The following is a 23218-nucleotide window of genomic DNA, read 5'->3' as shown; positions in this document are numbered from 1 at the left end:
GCAAAGTAATTTTCTCTGATGAATCCCCTTTTCGATTGTTTGGGACATCTGGAAAACAGCTTATTCGGAGAAGAAGAGGTGAGCGCTACCACCAGTCTTGTCTCATGCCAACTGTAAAGCATCCTGAAACCATTCATGTGTGGGGTTGCTTCTCAGCCAAGGGAATCGGCTCACTCACAGTCTTGCCTAAAAATACAGCCATGAATAAAGAATGGTACCAGAATGTCCTCCAAAAGCAACTTCTCCCAACCGTCCAAGAGCAGTTTGGCGCCCAACAATGCCTTTTCCAGCATGATGGAGCACCTTGCCATAAAGCAAAGGTGATAGCTAAATGGCTCATGGAACAAAACATAGAGATTTTGGGTCCATGGCCTGGAAACTCCCCAGATCTTAATCCCATTGAGAACTTGTGGTCAATCATCAAGAGACGGGTGGACAAACAAAAACCAACAAATTCTGGCAAAATGCAAGCATTGATTATGCAAGAATGGACTGCTATCAGTCAGGATTTGGTCCAAAAGTTGATTGAGAGCATGCCAGGGAGAATTACAGAGGTCTTGAAGAAGAAGGGGCAACACTGCAAATATTGACTTGCTGCATTAACTCATTCTAACTGTCAATATAACCTATTGGTACTCATAATATGATTGCAATTATATTTCTGTATATGATATAAACCTCAGACAAACACTAATAAAAACCAGAGGCCAGCAGATCATGTGAAAATATAATTTTGGTGTCATTCTCAAAACTTTTGGCCATGACTGTAGTCATCCATGTTCATGAGCTCTGGCTATCCCCAACCGCCACCACTAATTAGCAACTCTCTGGCTATGCACAGTGTAGACAGAAAGCTGTCAATCAATGTTGTGGTCGGGTTATTCAGAGCTCATCACTGAGAAGACTAATAGTGCTACAAGAGAGAAAACAGTGAATTTATCAAAACTACAGCTAGTAGCCCAGCAGTAGACCCGGTGAGGGAATCGGGGGTTGTGTCCCTATTTTATGGTGACACAAGATTGGGAAGAATAAACAGGATGACAGATTCCCTTTAAATGTAACTACTTGCAAAACTCGAGCTTTATTTTTTGCTGAAATTATCCTGAACTCCAAGCACATACTTTGTGACTAATGCAGAGTTGCCCTCTGTTTGCTGTTTCACATGCATGACCACCGAGTGGTAATGTGTGATTCTCATATTGTCACATTTGCATCCACTGGTTCCTTTGCTGTCTCCTTACATCGACGGCCGAGCTTCCACTGGATACTACAGTGTTCATTTTAGGCCTCAAACTGACATCATTCTGATGTTTGATTTTGATACCTGATCATGTCCTAAAATGGACACTGTAGGGTACACTAATTTTCAGTTTGAATGTAACAGTGCTATTAAAGTTAAGGAATTATGTTTTGTAACAAGTTCTCATTTAAGAGTTATCTGATGCATGAAAATGTTCATATCATTAAATATGATGGAAAACATATCTTCTTTTTGTTTCACATGTTAACAGCTTCCAGGTTGGGGATTTGGTTCTTATTATTTTGGATGAACGTCACGACAATTATGTGTTATTTACAGTCAGCCCAACACTGTATTTCTTGCATTCGGAATCTCTTTTGGCATTAGATCTTAAGCCAGGTGAGTGTGGTAAGTGTCACCCATAAGTATTTTAGCCCCATTAAACCTGCTACTTCCATTTTATTCTATGGAATTATGCCTGTTTGGTAAATTAGTAAAAGTATTGTAACATTTTCAACAACTTTGGAGATGATTATGTATATATTGGGTCACGTTATCTATGAGGCATGTTTTTTCTTTTATCATATATTCCTTCCCCAAGATATCATGTGTCTTATTATCTGAAATACCCCCAAAATATACCTCCAACATATACACATGGAGACATGGCCTGAAGAGTCAAAGTTCAAGTTTAATAAGCAGTAATCATGCACATGACAGAAATGAAGCATTTACCGTATTTTTCGGACTATAAGACGCACCTAGGTTTTAGAGGAGGAAAATAAAAAAAATAAAAAATGTAAGCAAAAAATGTGTTCATGATGCACTTTTAAGGGGGAGGGGTGCTTCTGCTGACACTGGTATAGGGGTAATGTCCCCCAATTTTGACAATATCCCCCATCCTGATATATATGCCCCCCCCCCCCTTCCTTTTATACGTGGTCCCCATCCTGGTATGCATGGCACCCCTCATCCCCATCCTGGTATGCATGGCACCCCTCATCCCTATCCTGGTATGCATGGCACCCCTCATCCCTATCCTGGTATGCATGGCACCCCTCATCCCTGTCGTGGTATGCTCCCCATCCTGGTATGCATGGCACCCCTCATCCCTATCCTGATATGCATGGCACCCCTCATCCCTGTCTTGGTATGCATAGCACCCCTCATCCCTATCCTGGTATGCATGGCACCCCTCATCCCTATCCTGGTATGCATGGCACCCCTAATCCCTATCCTGGTATGCATGGCACCCCTCATCCCTATCCTGGTATGCATGGCACCCCTCATCCCTGTCGTGGTATGCATGGCACCCCTAATCCCTATCCTGGTATGCATGGCACAGCAATCCCCATCCTGGTATGCGTGGCACCCCTCATCCCTATCCTGATATGCATGGCACCCCTCATCCCTGTCTTGGTATGCATGGCACCCCTCATCCCTATCCTGGTATGCATGGCACCCCTCATCCTTATCCTGGTATGTATGGCCCCCTCATCTTTTTCTTATTATGTATGGCCCCCTCATCTTTATCTTATGTATGGCCCCCTCATCTTTATCCTGTTATATATGCCCCCCTCATCCTTACGCTGGTATGTATGGCCCCCTCATCCTTATCCTAGAATGCATGGTCCCCCTAATCCCCATCATGCTGCACATAAAAAAATAAATAAACACTCCTACTCACCTTTCTTCTCTACTCCAGCGCTGCATCCTGTCTGTCCGCACTGATCTCTCCATGTGAGTCGCGCATGGCGTCACTGCCATGCGCGGCTCACAAGTAGAGATCAGCTGCCGGAAGTCACTGCTCCCCACGCCGGGACTGTGTGTGCGGGGAGCAGTGACTTCATGCTCCTTCATAGCCGGCACACAGTGTAGCCGCGCTGAGGCTCCTGCTGCTGCCGGGCTATCGCGTGTGCCCACTTATTAAAGGGCATAAATATTCACCTCCCCACGCCCATGAAAAAAACTGGACCACCTTTTGTAAATCAGCATCATTATTAAAGGATGTCATGTCATATACTACTGCTGACCTATTCAAAGGATAGTTCATCAATTTCGGATCAGTGGGGGTGCAACACCTGGCACTCCTACTGATCAGCTGTTATTAGCTCCTCTCATCTGCAGTAGTTGCTGCCACACATTTATACAGCTGACCCATCTTAAGATTAGGGCATCAATATTATATGCTAAACAAGGGTTAAGGGTTCCTGACCTCGGGACTGATTTTGTTCACCCACAAATTCACTGCTAGATGTTGGTGTAATTTACTAAAACATAAAACAAAAATGACATGCTACATATTTAAAAATTTGCACTGCCACTCAATATTTACACAGATATTTTCTGCAGCCTTAGGTGAAGTTTGTTAAAATATCATCTACTTTGCTGATATTTTCTTCCCGATTCATCAAGACTGGCGGTTTTCTCACTGGTCTTGATGAGAGGGGGACATGTTGGGAGTCAGACGCTCCTGATTCATTAAAGGGAAACTGTCGCCCTCTGGGACGTATATAACCTATTAATATGGGTATGCAGGGGATAGAAATGTTAAACTAGTCCTACCTGTAATGCCTCACATTAGCAGTCCTGTTGGGAAATCTTATTTTATTTCTGTATGCTAACTATTTTTTCCAGGCTCCGTGGCTTAGGGTGCCGGAAGAAATCCCCACCTCCTCTCCATTATAATACCACCCTCCTCCAATGCACGTCTCAGTGCCCTGTGATGTGCAGTTGTGGCGTTGGAATCCCGCACCTGCGCCCTGCACTCCCCCCACAATCCGTATCTTCTCCTCCCTTCTATGGGCAGTGTATTCAGGGATAGTTGCTAGGGTCTCGGAACCTGGACCCCCACCAATCTACTAGCAATTAAGAGAGCGACGTATAAAAATAGCAAATGTTAAGATATTCTTTACATAAAAATATTCTTACTGCTTCTCCCTGGTTTTCGCTGATACTAAAATTAGGTCCAACATCCTATGTGCAAATATAATATTAGTGCACTGAGGGTAACGAGGATGGCGCATGCATGCTGAATGGAGGACATCTCTGCAGATCAGCTACGACTATGGCTTCTTAATGCATCATGTGGGAATGTACCATTGGGTTGTGACACAGATCTGTGGTAGCCTCCAAAATAGTTATGTTCACACATCTGAGAACAGATAAGGAGAGACTGTAAAATACAGTTATGTGTGAGAAATGTGTCTCTTCTCCCCAAAATAGACACTGTCAAATCCTGTAATTGCTAATGAAAAGCAGTGAACAATGGGAAATCCTTGTTTTCATGCTAACAGCCCTTCATGTTGTCAATGTTTCTACTTATAAGCCTCATCTGGTTTTGTTCAGAAACTGGAACTATCCAGAATATTTTCAGTTGAAATTATTTTTTCTCAAAGGACTGAAATCTTGTTGGCATAGAAAAGATACTGTGATCTGTTGTTAATGTGCAGAAGTCCCTGACCTTTGGAGGCAATGCCGATTGCGAGTTGAGCAATAATGTTATTAAAGCGCACCTGTCAGCACGATTGTGCTTGGTAAACCACATACACTGTCAGTTGGGCGCTGTTACACCGATTAAAATTAGACCTTTGTTGATTAAATCCTTCCTGTGGTTCTTTCTTAATTTTATTTTCATTCCTGAGATAATGATCTGCCCATGCTTTTGGGTGGGCCCTGGGCGAGGGGCTTTATCTTGTGCTCTGCTTATTTATTCATATGTACAGCTTCTGACAGATCACTGTGCTTTCAGTGACCTGCCTCCTATTTTAAATACTGCCTATGTAATCTTGGTACACATCAAAAAATTTGCCTGCAGTAAAACAGCTGCGGTGGTTCCATATTGCTGCAGGCAAATTTATTTTTCCTCCACAAAATGGCGCTGCTAGCGGAGCTTGCACAGTAGCATCTCTCGGCAAACGAGATGCTACTGCGCATGCGCTGGCGGCGGGGCCGTTTTGCTGCAGGCAAATTTTCTGATGTGTACCACTGTTATACAGGCAGTATTTAAAATAGGAGGCAGGTCACTGAAAGCACAGTGACCTCTCAGAAGCTGTACATATGAATACTTAAGCAGAGCCCCAGATAAAGCCCCTCCTTAATGGCCACCCTGAAGCATCAGAATATCATTATCTCAGGAATGAAAATAAAGATTATAAAAGAACCACAGGACGTATTTCATCAACCAAGGTATCATTTTAATCAGTGTAACGCCACCCACCTGACAGTGTATATGGTTTACTGAGCATAAACCTGCTGACAGGTGCTCTTTAAAGGTTGCAGATAGGAAGAAATAACCTTTAACCTTACATAAGAATATAAAGCCTTATATGTATCCGTGCAGCAGCAGCATCTAATGCTGTCGATTATTATTTTTAATTTTAACTTTTAAAAACTACAGGAAAAATTGAGGCAGATAGGTATTTTTAGATGAAGTAGCTTCAGCTTCAAGAATGTTCTCTATAATCCAAATTTTTTTTGTTTCAAATATTTTTCAAGTTTCACTACTTTTTTTCTAAAAGCATGTTGGAAGCTAGAGTAAATTAGATTACAATGTTTAAAGTTGAACTTCACCTGTTAAGACCAGTTCACATATACTCCTACACACACACACATATGCATACACATGTTATATTAGGTAATTGCATTATTAATTATTAGTTGAATCAGCTGGTAATGTGGGAGACCAGCAGTAAAGTGATATTGCTGTGCTGGGGACGTTTTTGCTGTCATGTTGTGTCTGTGGAGTGGTATGACCCAGAGTCTTTGGGTGTTGTGGGGCACCTGCGTAGCTCTCCTGCCTGGCACATTATTATGGCAGCGTTGGTCACCACGCTTTTTTGCTTTTAATAGATCAGGGACTCACTAAGCGGTTTGCTTGCCATGACGTGGCAGTGGGCTTATATGTTCCGATCAGAATGTTAACCAAGAGCCTCATGTTAATCTCTAATAATCTACTGCAGCCAAGTAAAATTAACAATGTACAGTCCTGCTCAGCATTATTGGCACCCATGAAGTTTAAGTACATAATGTGGAATATCTCCTGAAAAAATTGAATCAAGTGAAACAGTTTTTTTGTATAGAGCACTCGTGTTAAATACAAAAGAGCAAATGCTAAACAATAATTTAGAGCCAAAAACAATGGGAGAGAAAAATAGAAAAACCTAAAGCTTGTTATGACACTGATATTGGCACTCTTTGCATTCATTTAGTATGGAAACACATTTTGACTCGCCTGTGGTAAATCACAAAATACATTCTCCTGTGATTTTCCCGCCCATGTGACATAAATTAGCCAATGAATGATGACTTCAATGCTTTAAAAAGCCACATGGTAGGCCCTGTTCCTTTGTCACAATGGTGAAGACAGAGGAGCTGTCTGAGGAAATCAGAACTGCTATTATTAGCAAACACCAGTTTTTCAAAGGGTATAATGCCATCTTCAAAGACCTTGGTAGTCCAGTTTCAACAGTGAGCAATGTTATTAAGAAGTTTGCCAAGCATGGAACCTTCAAGAATCTCTCTTGACGTGGGGGAAAGAGGAAAATTGACAAGATGTCTTCAAAGGTTGATGCGAATGGTGGAAAAAACACGTCAAACATCCAAAGACCTGAAGGCCAACCTGGAACAGTCTGAGGTCATGGTTTCAACAAGTACTATATTCCACACACTAAACCAAGGAGAGCTTTATGAGCGAAGGCAAAGGAAGAAACCATTGCTGAAGAAAAGACATAAAAAGGAACGACTGATCTTTGCCAACGAGTACCTTGACAAACCACAATCCTTCTGGGAAAATGTTCTGTGGACAGATGAAACAAAAAGAACACCTTACCAACAGTTAAGCATGGTGGAGGCTCTATAATGTTGTGGTGTTGCTTTGCTTTCTCTGGTACTGGAGGCATTGACTTTATCACAGGAATCATGAAATCGGAGAATTATCGAGATTTTAGAGCGAAATGTCATACCCAGTGTAAGAAAGCTTGGTTTGAGTCGAATCTGGTTTGAGTCGAAGATCATGACCCAAAGCACACATCCAAAAGTACAAAGCAATGGTTGAAAAAGAAAAAATGGACTGTTTTAATATGGCCAGCAATGAGTCCTGACCTCAATCCCATTGAAAATCTTTGGGGTGAGCTGAAATCTGCCATTGGGAAAAGAACCCTGCAAACATTCAAGAGCTTGAACAAACTGCAAAGGAAGAGTGTGAGAAAATTTCAGCTGAGAAGTGCAAGTTTATAGATGGCTACAAGAAACGTTTGGAGGCTGTCAGCAATGCCAAAGGGTGTGCAACCAAGTGTTAATTAGTAGTACCTTTAATGCTGCATATGCTGTTTATTCTGTTTTTTCTTTGAAATTGCAACATAGAAGTTGAAAAACAATGTTTGATCATTGTATTACTTTGGACCACTAATTAAAAAATCCTGAGGATATAACTTTGGTACATTTCCATTTATTTCTGAAGATATTGTACATTCTATGAAAAAAATGAAGGGGTGCCAATAATGGTGCTATAGTTATGATATATTAAGATTTGCTGTAGTGGCTTCCCTGATGACCATTAAAGTGAATATCTTTCTCTCTTTTTTTGGCTATATTCACACATCATGTTTTTTTTGGCATCAGTTTTCTGCAGCAAAACCTGATCTTCAAGGGCATTTTGTTGAGGATTTTTCTTGCAGTTTTGGTGTGTTTTTTCAGCGTTTTTTTCACTGTCCTTGTGTCTCTTTTTATGCATGTACATAAAGTTCTGTGAAAAAAAAAAGAACCCCATTCTATTTTGGCATCAAAAACGCTGATACAAATTTTGATGCGTTTTTTCATGTTTTTTTTTCATCACTTCCTATGGGTGAAAAATGCTGAAAGAAGTGACATGCTCTATTTTGCAAAAAAACATGCAAGACACAAAATCCTGAACAAAAAAAAAAACATGATATGTGAACAGAGAATTCTGTTTTTTTTCATAGACTTTGCTGATACTGCAAAAGGCAGCTGAAAATTAGCATAAAAACTGCATCAAAAAACGCTGAAAAAAACATGATGTGTGAACATAGCCTTAAAGTTTTGTTATGTTCAAAAGTCTGAAATTATTAATTTCATGTATAATTTATATTTTTAAAATCATTGAAGCTGATTTTTCTGATGCCACGTTTCACATCCTCTTTGTAGACACAGCTTGAAAGGCTGCCTCTTGTCACAGTTTCAGAGCTTATTACATACTGCTGAACATAAAGGAGGTAATAGTACGACTGTACGTTATCCACTACTGATGCATTGTGGATAATGTAGTAATCGCCTGGGGTCCTACTGCTTGGACCACCACCAATCCCATTATCGGTGGTATGCAGAGTCCCATCTAAATGGAGGTCAAGCAGACGCACCGATGTTCCATTTATTGTCTATGGGACTGGCACAAATAGCCAAACTCAGCGCTCGTCTACTTCTGGCAGTCTATTAGACAACGAATGGGGATGAGATACACATGATTAACCTTTGCTCTATTCAGATGGGGCTCTATAGATCCCTGTTCTGATAATTATTGGGGGTTCTAGTGGTTGGACCACAAAGCCTATCCTAAGGATATGAGTTAATCTACAGTCATAGTGCAACCCCTTTAAATAAGTTTTCTGGGATTTCAATATTGATGACCTATCTTTAGAATTGTTCATTAGTATCACATCAGTTGGGGTCTAGCCCCCAGCAACCCTAGCGATCTGCTAATTAAAGGGGCTGGAAAGTGCTACTGCTTTTCTTTGTTCACCAGATAATGCTCCTTATATTTTGTAGTGGCTGTGCCTAGTAAGATAGGTCATGAAAATTAAAATGCCTTTAAAGAGAATTGGTCATCGGGTTTCTACCTTCCAAATTGTTCTAGCCACTCCGTCGTGCAAGAAAATACCTTTCAAACGTTATATCTTAGTGTAGTTTTAAAACTCTTGGGTTGTACGTTACTTAATTCATAATAGTCCCTTGGACTTTTCTGCACCATTCTATCTGCTTGTGAAGTCACACTTAGCCTGCCCTCTTCCTTGATTAATGCTTATAACGTCACCTATGACATCCACTCCCTGCTCCAAAATTTCGCCACACCACAGGAGCAGTTTGTTTTGCCTTATTCTGGCTAGGCAATGCTGCAGATGCGAGTGATGAAGCTGATGACGTAGAAGTGACATTAGACCTGTGCTATGCAATAGCCATCTCAATCACAGTGTGGCTAATGTAGGGGACATTATTTACAGTGGGGAAAAAATTATTTGGTCAGCCACCAATTGTGCAAGTTCTCTCACTTAAAAAGATGAGAGAGGCCTGTAATTGACATCATAGGTAGACCTCAACTATGAGAGACAAAATGAGAAAACAAATCCTGGAAATCACATTGATTTGGTAAATAATTTTTTTTCAAATTTTGGTGGAAAATAAATATTTGGTCAGTTACAAAAGTTCATCTCAGTACTTTGTTATTTATCCTTTGTTGGCAATGACAGAGGTCAAACGTTTTCTGTAAGTCTTCACAAGGTTGGCTCACACTGTTGCTGGTATGTTGGCCCATTCCTCCATGCAGATCTCCTCTAGAGCAGTGATGTTTTGGGCTGTCGCTGAGCAACACGGACTTTCAACTGCCTCCAAATGTTTTCTATAGGGTTTAGATCTGGAGACTGGCTAGGCCACTCCAGGACCTTGAAATGCTTCTAACAAAACCACTCCTTTGTTGCCCTGGTGGTGTGCTTGGGATCATTGTCATGCTGAAAGACCCAGCCACGTTTCATCTTCAATGCCCTTGCTGATGGAAAGAGGATTGCACTCAAAATCTCACTATACATGGCCCCATTCATTCTTTCATGTACACGGATCAGTCGTCCTGGTCCCTTGGCAGAAAAACAGCCCCAAAGCATGATGTTGCCACCCCCATGCTTCACAGTAGGCATGGTGTTCTTTGGATGCAACTTAGCATTCTTTCTCCTCCAAACACGGCGAGTTGTGTTTCTACCAAACAGTTCTACTTTGGTTTCATCTGACCATATGACATTCTCCCAATGCTCTTCTGGATCATCCAAATGTTCTCTAGCAAACTTCAGACGAGCCCGGACATGTAATGGCTTAAGCAGGGGGACACGTCTGGCACTGCAGGATCTGAGTCCCTGGCGGCTTAGTGTGTGACTGATGGTAGCCTGTATAACGTTGGTCCCAACTCTCTGCAGGTCATTCACTAGGTCCTCCCTTGTGGTTCTAGGATTTTTGCTCACCGTTCTTGAGATCATTTTGACCCCACAGGGTGAGATCTTGTGTGGAGCCCCAGATCGAGGGAGATTATCAGTGGTCTTGTATGTCTTCCATTTTCTAATTATTGCTCCCACAGTTGATTTCTTCACACCAAGCTGCTTGTCTATTGCAGATTCAGTCTTCCCAGCCTAGTGCGGGGCTACAATTTTGTTTCTGGTGTCCTTCAACAGCTCTTTGGTCTTCACCATAGTGGAGTTTGGACTTTGACTGTCTGAGGTTGTGGACAGGTGTCTTTTATACTGATAACAAACTGATGTTCAAACAGGTGCCAGTACTACAGGTAATGAGTGGGGGACAATGGAGCCTCTTAAAGAAGAAGTTACAGGTCTGTGAGAGCCAGAAATCTTGCTTATTTGTAATTGACCAAATACTTATTTTCCACCAAAATTTGAAAAAAAATTCTTTACAAATCAGACTATGTGATTTTCAGGATTTGTTTTCTCATTTTGTCTCTCATAGTTGAGGTCTACCTATGATGTCAATTACAGGCCTCTCTCATCTTTTTAAGTGGGAGAACTTGCACAATTGGTGGCTGACTAAATACTTTTTTTCCCCACTGTACATAGCGCCATTAATTTCACAGCGCTTTACAAACATCATCATCATTGGGGTCCACAATCTAAATTACCTATCAGTATGTATGTCTTTGGAGTGTGGGAGGAAACCGGAGTACCCTGAGTAAACCCACGCAAACGGGAGGAGCGTCCAAACTCCTTGCAGATGTTGTCCTTGGTGGGATTTGAATCCAGGATCCTAGTGCTGCAAGGCTACAGTGCTAACCACTGAGCTACCATGCTGCATCGGCCACATCCATTAATAGTAATATCCTGGTTTAGCTTAATTTCGATAGGAGGCTTGAGAGGACCGGACATTCCCAGCTGACTGTTGTGAACTTATGGTATGACACAGTAGTTTTGCAAACTAATCTTCTAACATTTTTCTATAGTTTGCTAGGCCGAAGCAAAGTAGAATAAAAAACGGAAGAGGGACACCCACATTAAATCTGTTACAGTGGCAGTTAAGTAACGTTCAGATTGCTCCTTGTGAGCCTGTTGTCCTGATCCTCTCTGTCCAGCAATCAGGCGACTCCTGTGTTTTTTTTTTCCTTTGCGGTGGGGTGTCTGGTCTTGTTGAAAATCACACTCCTCTAGCTCACACACTGCTCCAAAAGATACGCCAGTCAACTAAAAGGGGGAGGAAAGTAATTACTTAAGTATCATTGACAGGACAGTGCTTTGGAGGTGCTCTACCAACATTGTGCACTGCTAGCATTCTCCTTTGTCAGCCCTGGGAACAGTGGTCAAGTATGCAATATGCATACTCCTTGCAGAACCCATCTAGTGGGCGCAGCCTCGCACAATACACTTGTAGGTAAGGTTCCTCCACTGTACGGGTTCTGCCTGGAGGAGTCTGCATATCGTGCTCAATCAAAGCTGTGCATCAGAAAAACATAACTCTGGTAACAGTTAAGTTATATTCATAAACGGAATGTAATTTTTGATGCAAAAATACAATATGATTAATGGTGGACATAGATCATGCCATTATTATATAAATGTGTTGATCAGAGTGCTGTCCCAATATATCACAGATGCTCTCACCCCTGAATATATACGATTTTCGTGATCGGTCATTCTTATTCTTGTTGCCTCCTTTCTTTCTATCCAAGTTGTATACAACCATAATGAAAACCTAAAACTTTGGATATTGCCAACTTTGCTATTTTATAGCAAAAAAGTAAATGATAAGTTCTCCATCTGTCAATTATAGTTCAGCATTCCTTCTAGCAGAGGATTATTCTGCCGCTGATTTATTCTAGTCTGTCCTCATTGCATTGACACAGATTTATTTATAGGTATAGGAATATCACTGAGGTGTACTTTGCCTTTTGCTATGTTAACCATGAAGTACATCAGGCACCGTCACACTGCACCGAGTAGGATCTTGCTGTAAAGACATATGACTTGTTGATATTTCAGTGACTTCGTATTAGCTGCTGATCATTGTTTGCCAGATCTTAAACATTTTAACTGTCCAGATGGAAGATTGAAGCTAATATTTAGAATATAAACTCATGTATTTATGGCTGGACATTAACCTGCAGAGTTTATGTTTAAGCTAGGGGTAAAATAAATAAAGCAGCAAGGCTAAGTCAGGCAATTGGTAGGCTAACCTTAAAGGGTAGCGGATCTAATACAGATTGATTTTATTTGAAAGATTATTACATAATACGTTCTAATCCTTCAGGAACTCCTGCTGTGTCCTAAGCCAGAGCAAAATGATGGAGTCATCTGAGGCAAAGTCATAAGTGTAAAGAAATGCTACCACTGTGTTAAAGAACATTTTCTCAAAGAAATACAGAGGGGCTACTTCAAGATTTTACATTAATTAAATTTAAATTTTTAGGAAAGTTGGATGACACGATATGATCGCCAAACATTTACTGATTGGAGCCACTCTGCGGCTAAAGTGTGTGTGCTATTAGGGAGAATGAATGGTCACTGCTCCCCACACGAACGCAGTCCCGGCGTGGGGAGCAGTGACTATTCCGGCACAAAGCGTGACACAGCGCTGGAGGAGAGAGGAGGTGAGTATGAGTGTTTATTTTTTTTTCTGTGCAGTGTGATGGGGATCAGGGGGTGCCAAGCATACAAGGATAAGGGGGCCATACATACAGGGATGAGGCATGAGGGGGGCCATACATAAAGGGATGAGGCATGAAGGGGGCCATACATACAGGGATGAAGGGGGCTATACATACAGGGATGAAGGGGAACATGCATACCAGGTTGAGGGGGCCATACATACAGGGATGAAGAGTGCCATACATACCAAGAAGAGGGATGAAGGTGCCATACATACCAGGATGGGTGTGAGGGGGGCCATACATAACAGGATGAAGGGTGCCATACATACCAGGATGGGAGATTTGGGGTGACATGCATATCAGAATGGGGATGAGGGCCATGTATAACAGGAAGGAGGGGGCTATATATACCAGGATGGGGGATATTAACAGAATTAGGGGACATTACCCATATAACAGTGTCAGCAGAAGACCCCCTCCCCCTTAACAGGGCATCATGACCACATTTTTTGCTTAAATTATTTTTTTTATATTTTCCTCATCTAAAACCTAGGTGCGTCTTATAGTCTGAAAAATACGGTACTTTTTAAAGTGAGTGGGGCAAGGGCACACTGAGCTGCACATTAACAAAATAAGCATCACTTACAGTTCCATTGCCATCTCTCTGCTGATGCCACCCATTGCTGCAGCTGTGATATCCCATATGCAACACATGACCACTGCAGCCATTAGCGATCTTGTTTCAGCATACCTTTAGCCATATTGTGAATCTACAGTTTGCAGCCTTTCAAAAAAGTTTTGGAAAGTCTTTTTTTTCCAGAAAATGTTAACTCCGTCCATAAAGGGGTTAACACTTACAAGGGTTTTTTCCCCATATATTTAGAAGTACACTTTAATGTGTACAATTTGGTGATGGTGATTACATTTGCACTTTTTTCTTTTCCCAGGGTTAGAGCTACATAGTAACATGTCACACTCAGCCACAGATAATATTAGTGAATGTGTGTGCACAGAAATCCAGTAGGGTTACATTTCTGAGGACCGATGGATCATGGTCACAGCGCAACCACGTTCACTAGTTGTGACAATGCGATCTTATGTTGCACAACTACATATCATCATGTAGTCCTAGATTTACCTGTACCTGTTGTGTGGAAGTCTGATGCTTACTATGTTTTATATGTTTTTCCTTGTTTTATTCAGCTTCTGGTTCTTCTAGAAGGCCCTGGGTACTCGGTAAAGTGATGGAAAAGGAGTATTGCCAAGCAAAAAAGGTAAACTGCGTACATACACAATCCTTTGTTTTAAGATCTCAGTTACATAGTTGTGATCTGTAACGAGCTGGGACAGGATAAATGGAGAGTGAAGATAATATTGTCTATGCACAGTCATTGATGGTTTCATTTCTTTAAGTATTTTACAAAACTGAAATGTCCTGTAGTAGAATACAGCTAGTGAGACGAAAAGGGCTGAGCTCCAGTACAACACACAACATGTGGACAGTGTGGGACTGTTTCTAGAAGAAAGAGATCATGTTTTTCTAATCCCACACAAGTCGTTCTTAGAATCTTTTGTTTGGCCTTGTTCACATTGGGATTATGACTTCTGTTCTGATTCAGATCTATTTAAAGTTTATCCTAATGATCCTGTTGACTTTTAATGGCTCCATTGTGCACTGATCCCTAGCGTGTAGATAAAGCATTTCATATCAGGTTTTTTTATGTCAGTCTATTGCGTTAAACTTTTGCATGTTATATTTCATCCATATATCCGGATGAAACTCAACAATTCAAGTCTATGGATATCCATTAAAGAGAACCTGTCACCTCGGAAAACACGTACCTGCATATATAGGGTCAATCTATAGGTAAATAGCATTACAACTATCCCTGGCCAGGCTGCCTTACTGAAAGTTTGGCTACTGGGAGAAAATGAACTTATTTCCTCCCAGTAGCCGCCAGCTTTTAGTCATGGGGGTGGGCACAGAGCAGCTACAGTCACTGCTCACTATACTGTGAGTGGCAGCTGTAAGCACATCCTGGCATTTTGATTGTCTCCTCACTCTGCACAGATGCACTGCAGAGCTGGCTGTCAATCAAAGTGTTGGGGCGTGCCTACACCTGCAGCTCACAGTATAGTGAGGGGTGCTGTGAGCTAGGACTGTAGCTGCTCCACACACACCCCATGTCTGAAAGCTGAGAACTCCCGAGAAGAAATAAGTTAATTTTCTCCAGGCAGCATTGTAACACTATTTACCTGCGGAATAACCCTACATCTGCAGGTAAATAGTATTTTCCCAGATGACAGGTTCCCTTTCAATAAAGCTGAAAAACTTAAACCGTCCTTTAAACACCAGCTTTATTCCAGTTTTCATCCGTTTCTAAATGACCTATTGTTAAGTGACAATAAAATCTAAAACTTCAGAAAGTTTAATTATTCCAGTTTGTAAAAATGGATCAGAAAAAACACGAGGCTGAATGGATGACACACTGGAGAAAAATGGAAACCGATGTGTGAATGGACTTTTAGTAAGAAAATATTCATGTCGTGTTGACGAATTGTACGTTATAATAATGCTGTAGTAGTGACATTTTCTATACCAGTATAGTATTCTTTGGATGTCAGTGTTATGTTTCTGTTATCATAGTGTTGTTTCTGTTTAATTAGTAATTATAACCATGTCTCTATGTTTCAGGCTCAAAACCGGTTTAAAGTTCCTTTGGGTACAAAATTTTATCGTGTGAAAGCAGTGCCATGGAACAAGAAAGTGTAAACTGCCCACCTGTACAACTATTACACACTTATATCCTGGCTTGTTTTACCCATATGTATATATACATATATATATATATATATATATATAAATATGTATGTGTGTGTGTATATATATATACATAGCCTAAACAGCTGCTCATCCTTTTTATTTATGAAGATTGGAATTCAGGTCCTTAATGGTATTGCATAAAGATTTTTTTTTTCCGAGTTTTTGATTTAGAAATGTAAATCTTACATGAGATGGTTCTGCATATCTGCCCCTGTTTTCTTTCATCTAAAATACTTAGAAATGTGGACCAAGACATGTTTGTTCTTTCATAGGCAGATGATATGGATACATTTTTTTTTCTTTTTCTTTTTTTTTTTTTACTTTAGCCATACTTTTCTGCCTGATAAATATAAATTAGCTTGTACTTAGATGTTAAATGTTAGTTACCATTATTACCAGCATTGTCTCTTTGTGAAATACATTTATCTAAAGTACTGGCACTCTTCAACACGTCCTTTATAACCTGTGTAAATTTTACATCAAAGGGGAGTGTGTATGGCATGCAGATAATCACCATTCAATTTACTATGAGTTTGCCTCAGTAATAAATGAGGTAAAAGTATGATAAATATTGGAATTTATCTATTTATACAATATGGCGTGGTAATATCATAAAAAAAATACTTAATCTATTGGCCGGTCAATACAGCTTTCCAATGCACTTTTGGTTGATTTCTTTTGGACATTTTGAAGGGAAGAATGTATACAGCACTACATGGCATAAACCGAGCTGAAGAAACCCCAGCCATACGGAAATTCTTTATGTTAAATAGATCATATTGATAAAATTGTATTTTATGGTTGAGTTTCAGGCAAAAGAACTTCATTGTACATTAACCATACTCAAGTAACAAACTATTGTATTGCAAAGACATGTAGAGTTTTAAAACAATAAAAATTTAAAACTGTAAATGTTTGAAAATCTGTCTTTTAAACAAAAATGTATACTGTACATATAATAAAACACAATATTATTGTGCATAATTTTATTCATGCATCTAAGTTATGTGAAATGTTATGCTCTAGTAATGTTTTCCAATAAAACAAGGGAAAAATTGTGTCTCTGCTTTACTAATTAAGCATTTAGATTTAATGGAGGAGAAATACTCCAATGGGTCATAAAGCTAGATTTTTTTTTTTTTTTACCAGCAGGTTATAAGATTAATGTTTTTTATATGTAATACTTTCATTGTTTTAAGAAACACACTTTTTTATTGTAGTTTAATGAATATATACTATGCTTTGACAAAGGATGTTACTTCAAAAGCTGCGCTGTGCTATACATTTGTTCAAAAACTGATAAATGTATTAGTTTAGGCCTCATTCAGACATCCCTGAAACACGGACTTGCCACAGGCCTTCTCACCCGAACTTGACATCCTTTTAGGCATATACAGTTATGTGCAAAATAATAGCAGTCTGACATCACTAATGTTTAATTACTGTTTTTTGGAAGAAAAGATCATGCAAACAGGAAAAAACTCATGGATAGGTGTAGGCAAGTAATGGGCAACCAAAAGAATCAACAGTCATGATATGCACACTGCTTATTGGGTGTAAGAGATTCATTTAATGAAAGGAGGTGTTCTAATTAATAGCAGTGAGCAATTCATTTAGTGAGGTCATTCATTCTTTTAAGAAGCAGGTATCAATTATCGACCTTATTTAAAGAAGGTGGTCAGGATATATTGTAACTGCTGGTTTTAGCCCTTTTTCAGTGAGTTAAATGGATCGTTCCAGACATTGTAACGAAGGAGAAAGAACTTTGATCAAGAAGTTGATTGGAGAAAGGAAAATATATAAAGAAGTGCAGAAAATAATTGGCTGCTCAGCTAAAAAGATTTCCAAAGCTTTAAAATGGCAAACAAAGCCCAAAATACGTGGTAGGAAAAGAAATACCATCCGCATACATCGTAGAATCACACGAATGGCAAACAAACATCATATGATCAGCTCCATAGAGATCAAAGAAGATCTTCAGTTACCTGTGAGTCCTGAATCCATCAGAAGATGCCTATGTGAAGCCAAACTATTTGCAAGAAATCCTTGTAAAGTGCCATTGATGGAAAAAAAACATGTTGAAAAGGTTGCAGTTTTCCAAAGAACACTGACTGGCCTAAAGAGAAGTGGCGCAAAATTCTAAGAACAGATAAGAGCAAGATTGTTCTTATTGCGTGCGAAGGCCGCAGTTTGTGAGACTATCAATAAACACTGATTTAAAGCCACAGTACACTGTGAAGACTGTGTAACATGGAGGTGCAAGTATAACGGTTTGGGATGTTTATCATACTATGGAGTTGGGCCCATTTATCGCATTCCAGGCACCATTGACCAGTGCGAATATATGAAAATACTGGAAGAGGTCACGTTTCCTTATGCTGAAGAAGAAATGCCCTTGAAATGGGTTGTTTCAGAAGGACAGCGAACCCAAACACACCAACAAGCAGATAATTTCCTGGTACCAGACCAACGACATTGATGTTATGAAGGGGCCAGCCCTATCCCCAGACCTCAAAAAGATTGAGAATTTGTAGAGTAATATCAAAAATGCTGTTTCGTTATACAAAACCTAAGAATACAAAGAACTGTGGAATGTAGTCCAGTCAGCTCGACCTGGAATATCTGTTCACAGTTGTCAGATGTAATAATGAGAGATGACACAGCAAAAAAGTATTGAACACACTTACTGAAATTTATTTAATATTTTATACAAAAGCCTTTGTTGGTGATGACGACTTCAAGACGCCTCCTGTATGGAGAAACTAGTCACATGCATTGGTCAGATGTAATTTTGTCCCATTCTTCCACACAAACACTCCTAAAATCCTGAAGGTTTCGTGGGCTCCTTCTATGAACTCTGAGCTTTAGTTCCTTCCATACATTTTCTATTGGATTTAGGTCAGATGATTGGCTGGGCCATTCTAGCAGCTTTATTTTTTGTCTCTGAAACCAGTTTGAGAGTTTCCTTGGCTGTGTGTTTGGGATCATTGTCTTGCTGAAATGTCCACCCTTGTTTCAGCTTCATCGTCTTGGTATATGGCAGCAGATTTTTATCAAGAATATTTTGGTACATTTGTGTATTCATCCTTCTATTACATGTTGTCCAGTGCCATATGCTGAAAAACAGACCCACACCATGATGTCCTCCAAACATAGTGTGTATTATGACATCCAAATAGTTCAATTTTGGTCTCATCTGACCAAACTATATTCTCCCAGTATTTCACAGACTTCTCTAAATAATGTTGAGCAAACAAAGCGCTTGAACATGCTTTTTGTTCAGCTATGGAGTCTTGCATGCTGAGCGTGCATACGGGCCATGGAGGTTGAGAGCATTACTTTTCTATGAAACAACTGTACTTTCTGTAGCTCTCCACTGGTGGTCCATGGCTCTTGGACATCTCGTCTGATAATTATTCTTACTCTTCTATGTGAAATCTTGCTGGGAGCACCTGGTCGTGGCCTGTTTATGGTGAAATTATGTTCTTTCTACTTCCAGATTATGGCCCCAACACTGCCAGTAGTTTAGAAATGTTTCTGTAACCAATGCTATCAGTATGTTTTCCAACAATAAGGTGCGAAGTTCTTTAGACCGATCACTGGTTTTACCTATCATGAGATGTTTCTTGTGTAGCACCTTGGTAATGAGACACCTTTTTAAAGTCCATAAGTTGAACCAGCTGATATTTTTTTGCTACGTGGCTAGATTGATTTCTAATTACTGATCGTTTTCTGTTGGTGTCATGACTTTCCATTGCTTTTTACACCTCTCTTGTGTTCAATGCTTTTTACCTGTGTCATTTCTCATTATTACCCATAACTTGATTTATAGACATCTATGGTTTGATTTCTTTGCTTATGTGGATTCGATGGGTTATTACTGACATCTGGTGAGAATTTCATGACAATAGCATCGACATATTTAGTTAGAAAATTGGACATTTTCAATCCTCATTTCACCCACTGTAAATGCTATTATGAGGCTTCAGTTTTTCTCAATTGTTTTAAACAAATATTTTGCACATTACTTTATATAGCGGATGAATTCAATGTGGGAGACCAGTCTGTACATCACAGTCCTTATATGGACCTTCTTTCCTTAACTTCTAAATTCATCTTTAAAGAGAGTGATCCAAAATAAACTCTGATTTAATCCTAAATATCTATTTACTGTAATAATCTTACCGCTTTTACTTTAGTTAAAGTACAGAGGGAACGGTAGGGAATTTTTATCTGCTTTTTTTCCTTTTTTTTTTACACCAACTTCCTGTTTGATGCCATTTCATTTGAGAATCTCTATTGCATGCTGGGATACTCAGGAGATGCCATCAGGGGGCAGTCACTGTCGCAGCCTCTGTCCCTAACCTGAAATGAAGCGTCATCAGTGATTTCCATTTCAGGGGCTGGGCTAGTGCCTGCTCTACTGATCATGCGTCTGTTGTCAATTTCGCCACATGCTGAGTAGGATCTTGTCACTGTGCAATTTTCTTTTTAGTGTACAGTGACCCTGCGCTCCCTCGCTATCTTTGATGAGAACGGATAAGCCTGCCATAGAGCGCACTCTCAGTGCACATTGTATGGAGATATGTAGGTGAGCAGGAAAAGCAGAAATCAGCCCCGCCGCTGAAAGTGAGGTAGGTTTCGCCGGCAGGGCTAGTCTCTGCTTTTCCTCTTCCTGCTCTCCGGGTTATTTCCTTACAATGTTCATTGACAGTGTGCTCATCACAGCTAGCGAGGGAGCACACAGTCCCTGTGCATTAATAAGAATATTGAACAGAGACAAGATTCTACTGAGCATACATCTGAATTGACAACTGACGTATACTCAGTAGAGCAGGAGCCAGTCCAGTCCCTAAAACCTTATGAGCTCCCGCTCCCTGATGACATCTTGGTGGAGTATGCCAACATGTACTGAGGATTCTAAAATTAATTGCTAAAAAAATTAAAACTAAAGCAGGGTATGTGCACACGATCGGTAATCGCTGCTGATTGGACGCATCGCACTTGCGCTGCGTGCAAACGGCAGCGGCCAGATGTTACAGCATAGTGGATGGGATTTGTAGAAATCCCATGTCCACTATGCGTCTGCGGCACACCCGTGGAAACTAACATGCGGCGCATCTTTCCAGACCGCAGCATGTCAATTTCTCTGGCGGGTCTGCATGTGGACTTTCCCCATAGACCTAACCTCTGACGAAAGTCCGTATGTGGGGAAAAAAAAATGGTTGCCGCTCATTAGCATATTGAGCGGAAGCCGCCGTCGGCTTCTCTGCAGCATTGAGACTGCGGCAGGCTCCGGATGATGGGAACGTAGCCTTAGAGTAGAAATCGAATGGTAGTTAGTTTTTAATTATAGTATATTAGAAAAGCAATTAGATTATTACATAAAGTAGATTGACATTTAGTGTAACATTTAGGATTACATCAGTATTAGTTTCGGACCACCACTTTTAAATAAATAGACTATCAGGCATTTATGCAAATACAGAAAAAAGAGCTTTGTGATGTCTAGGGGACATTGGGGTGTATTGCAGTGTCATATAGAGAGAACAGAACATTACTTTGCCACTCATAGTATTCCACATGAACTTTCTGTGCATTGTCTTTTTTAAGTTTTATACGGAGAGAAAAATATTGGTGCATACTATATGTGGTAGGAATTATGACCTACCGCCCCTCACATGCTGATGCACAAGACTGGCACACAGACTGCCATCTGCTCAGGCTACATGCAACTATACAATGTTGAACATGCATATCTCCCATGTATGATACGTCTAAGGGTCGGTAATCCAGTAAATAACACTGCCATGAATTAAGCTGTAGAATTGCTGTAAGCCAAGGAGCATGGTTGCAATAGTATGTGTTCGAACATGTACGGGAATTTGTCATTATAAAAGAATAGCTACTATACTGTAATATATAGCTTAAAGAGGTGTTTCAAACTATAAAGGGAATCTGGCAACAGGTTTTTGCTATGTAAACTGAGGACGGCATGAGGTAAAGTTTAAAACACTGAACTAAATGATGTGTCACCTGTCGGACTGTGCTGTTATTTATTAAGACTGAAGCTTTAATCACCTTGTGATTATCATTGCTGTGACTAGCTGGTGCGTGGGCAATTGTCTGACTTTGTCCTGTTCTGTGAGGAGCACCTCACTGTCTATAGACTGTACACAGAGAGCCTGGTGGGGATGGGGCTAGCTTTCTCCGCTCTGCTGCCTTGCTGGATCTAAAAACTGATTGTGTGAGAATGGCTGCACCCAGTAAAGTAAATGATACATCGTTGAATTCAGTGTCTCTTTGCCTACACCTAGATACCTTTCCATCTCCTTGTAGTCCAGGACACAACTGATGCCTCTTTTCTCCAGTGCTCCTAGGTGCATTCCCTTCTTTTTGAAGACTATGGCACCGATTCATAAGTTTTCACCAGAATTGTGGCATAAAACTGCTTTAAATATAGACAGTTTTGCACAGCTCAAGCTTGCGCCAAAACTATGAGTCTTAGTGTTTGTATTCCAGTCCCAGCCATCTGTGGGCAGAACATGCAATCTCTGCATGTATCACAGCTGTCTAACAGCCATGACACATGCAGGCGTGGTGACAGTAAAAGAAATGCCAAGCACGCCAAGATACTCAGCGAGCACCTGAGCGTGCTCGCCGAAAGAGTTAATGAAACATACTCGGTCATCACTAGGTATATCCACTGCAAATAGTCATTAAAGATATTGCCTAGAGATAACATTAATGTGTATCTGTCACCAGATTTCACAATAAGTCCTGCTAAAGAGTTAAATAGCTCATGAGTCCAACTGCAACTGGTTTCAGCACCAGCATAGGAAGGGGTTCTTTACGGTAAGAGCAGTGAGAATATGGAATTCACTGAGTGAGGAGACGGTAATGTCGGATTCACTACACCAGTTCAAGCGGGGACTGGATGCATTTCTAGATATCAGGCAGATTTCAGCATATACTTAAAAATAAAATAAAATAGTAGGTTGATACAGGGATTTATTCTGACTGCTGGTTTCAGAGTCGGGAGGGAATTTTTCCTCAGGTGAAGATTGGCCAAATCATTTGGGGTTTTTGCCCTCCTCTGGATCAACTTTAGCAATTACAGAACTAACAGGTCGAACTTGATGGACGCAAGTCTTTATTCGGCTTTACAAACCATGTTACTGTATATATTCAGTCTCTGTCCATCCAGCTTGACTGACATCTGCAGCTTTTACTGAGCAGTATGAGATCTTAGCAGCAGAAATTTAGCTGAAAAGCTGTTAATCAGGCTAGG

General features: G+C 40.4%; 1 protein-coding gene across 2 annotated transcripts in view; it reads left to right on the top strand.

The window, feature by feature from the left end:
- The window catches only part of RB1CC1 (RB1 inducible coiled-coil 1), a 114703-nt gene extending 97864 nt beyond the window's left edge, over positions 1–16839 (top strand). The window contains exons 21-23 of one of the 2 annotated variants that reach the window (XM_073679296.1): positions 1512–1639; positions 14307–14377; positions 15799–16839. In XM_073679296.1, the coding sequence (XP_073535397.1) occupies positions 1512–1639; positions 14307–14377; positions 15799–15876 (277 nt within the window). In that variant the 3' untranslated portion in view covers positions 15877–16839. Of the gene's footprint in view, positions 1–1511; positions 1649–14306; positions 14378–15798 lie in introns of both variants that reach the window. The other variant, XM_073679295.1, reaches the window with a different exon arrangement.
- Positions 16840–23218: the final 6379 nt, after the last annotated feature.

This window comes from Phyllobates terribilis, unplaced genomic scaffold (genome assembly GCF_046119375.1).
Source record: "Phyllobates terribilis strain yellow unplaced genomic scaffold, ASM4611937v1 Scaffold_4__5_contigs__length_816908805, whole genome shotgun sequence".
Lineage (NCBI taxonomy): Eukaryota > Metazoa > Chordata > Amphibia > Anura > Dendrobatidae > Phyllobates > Phyllobates terribilis.
Note: the sequence above shows the minus strand (reverse complement) of the source record. Positions and strands in the feature narration are given on the sequence as shown.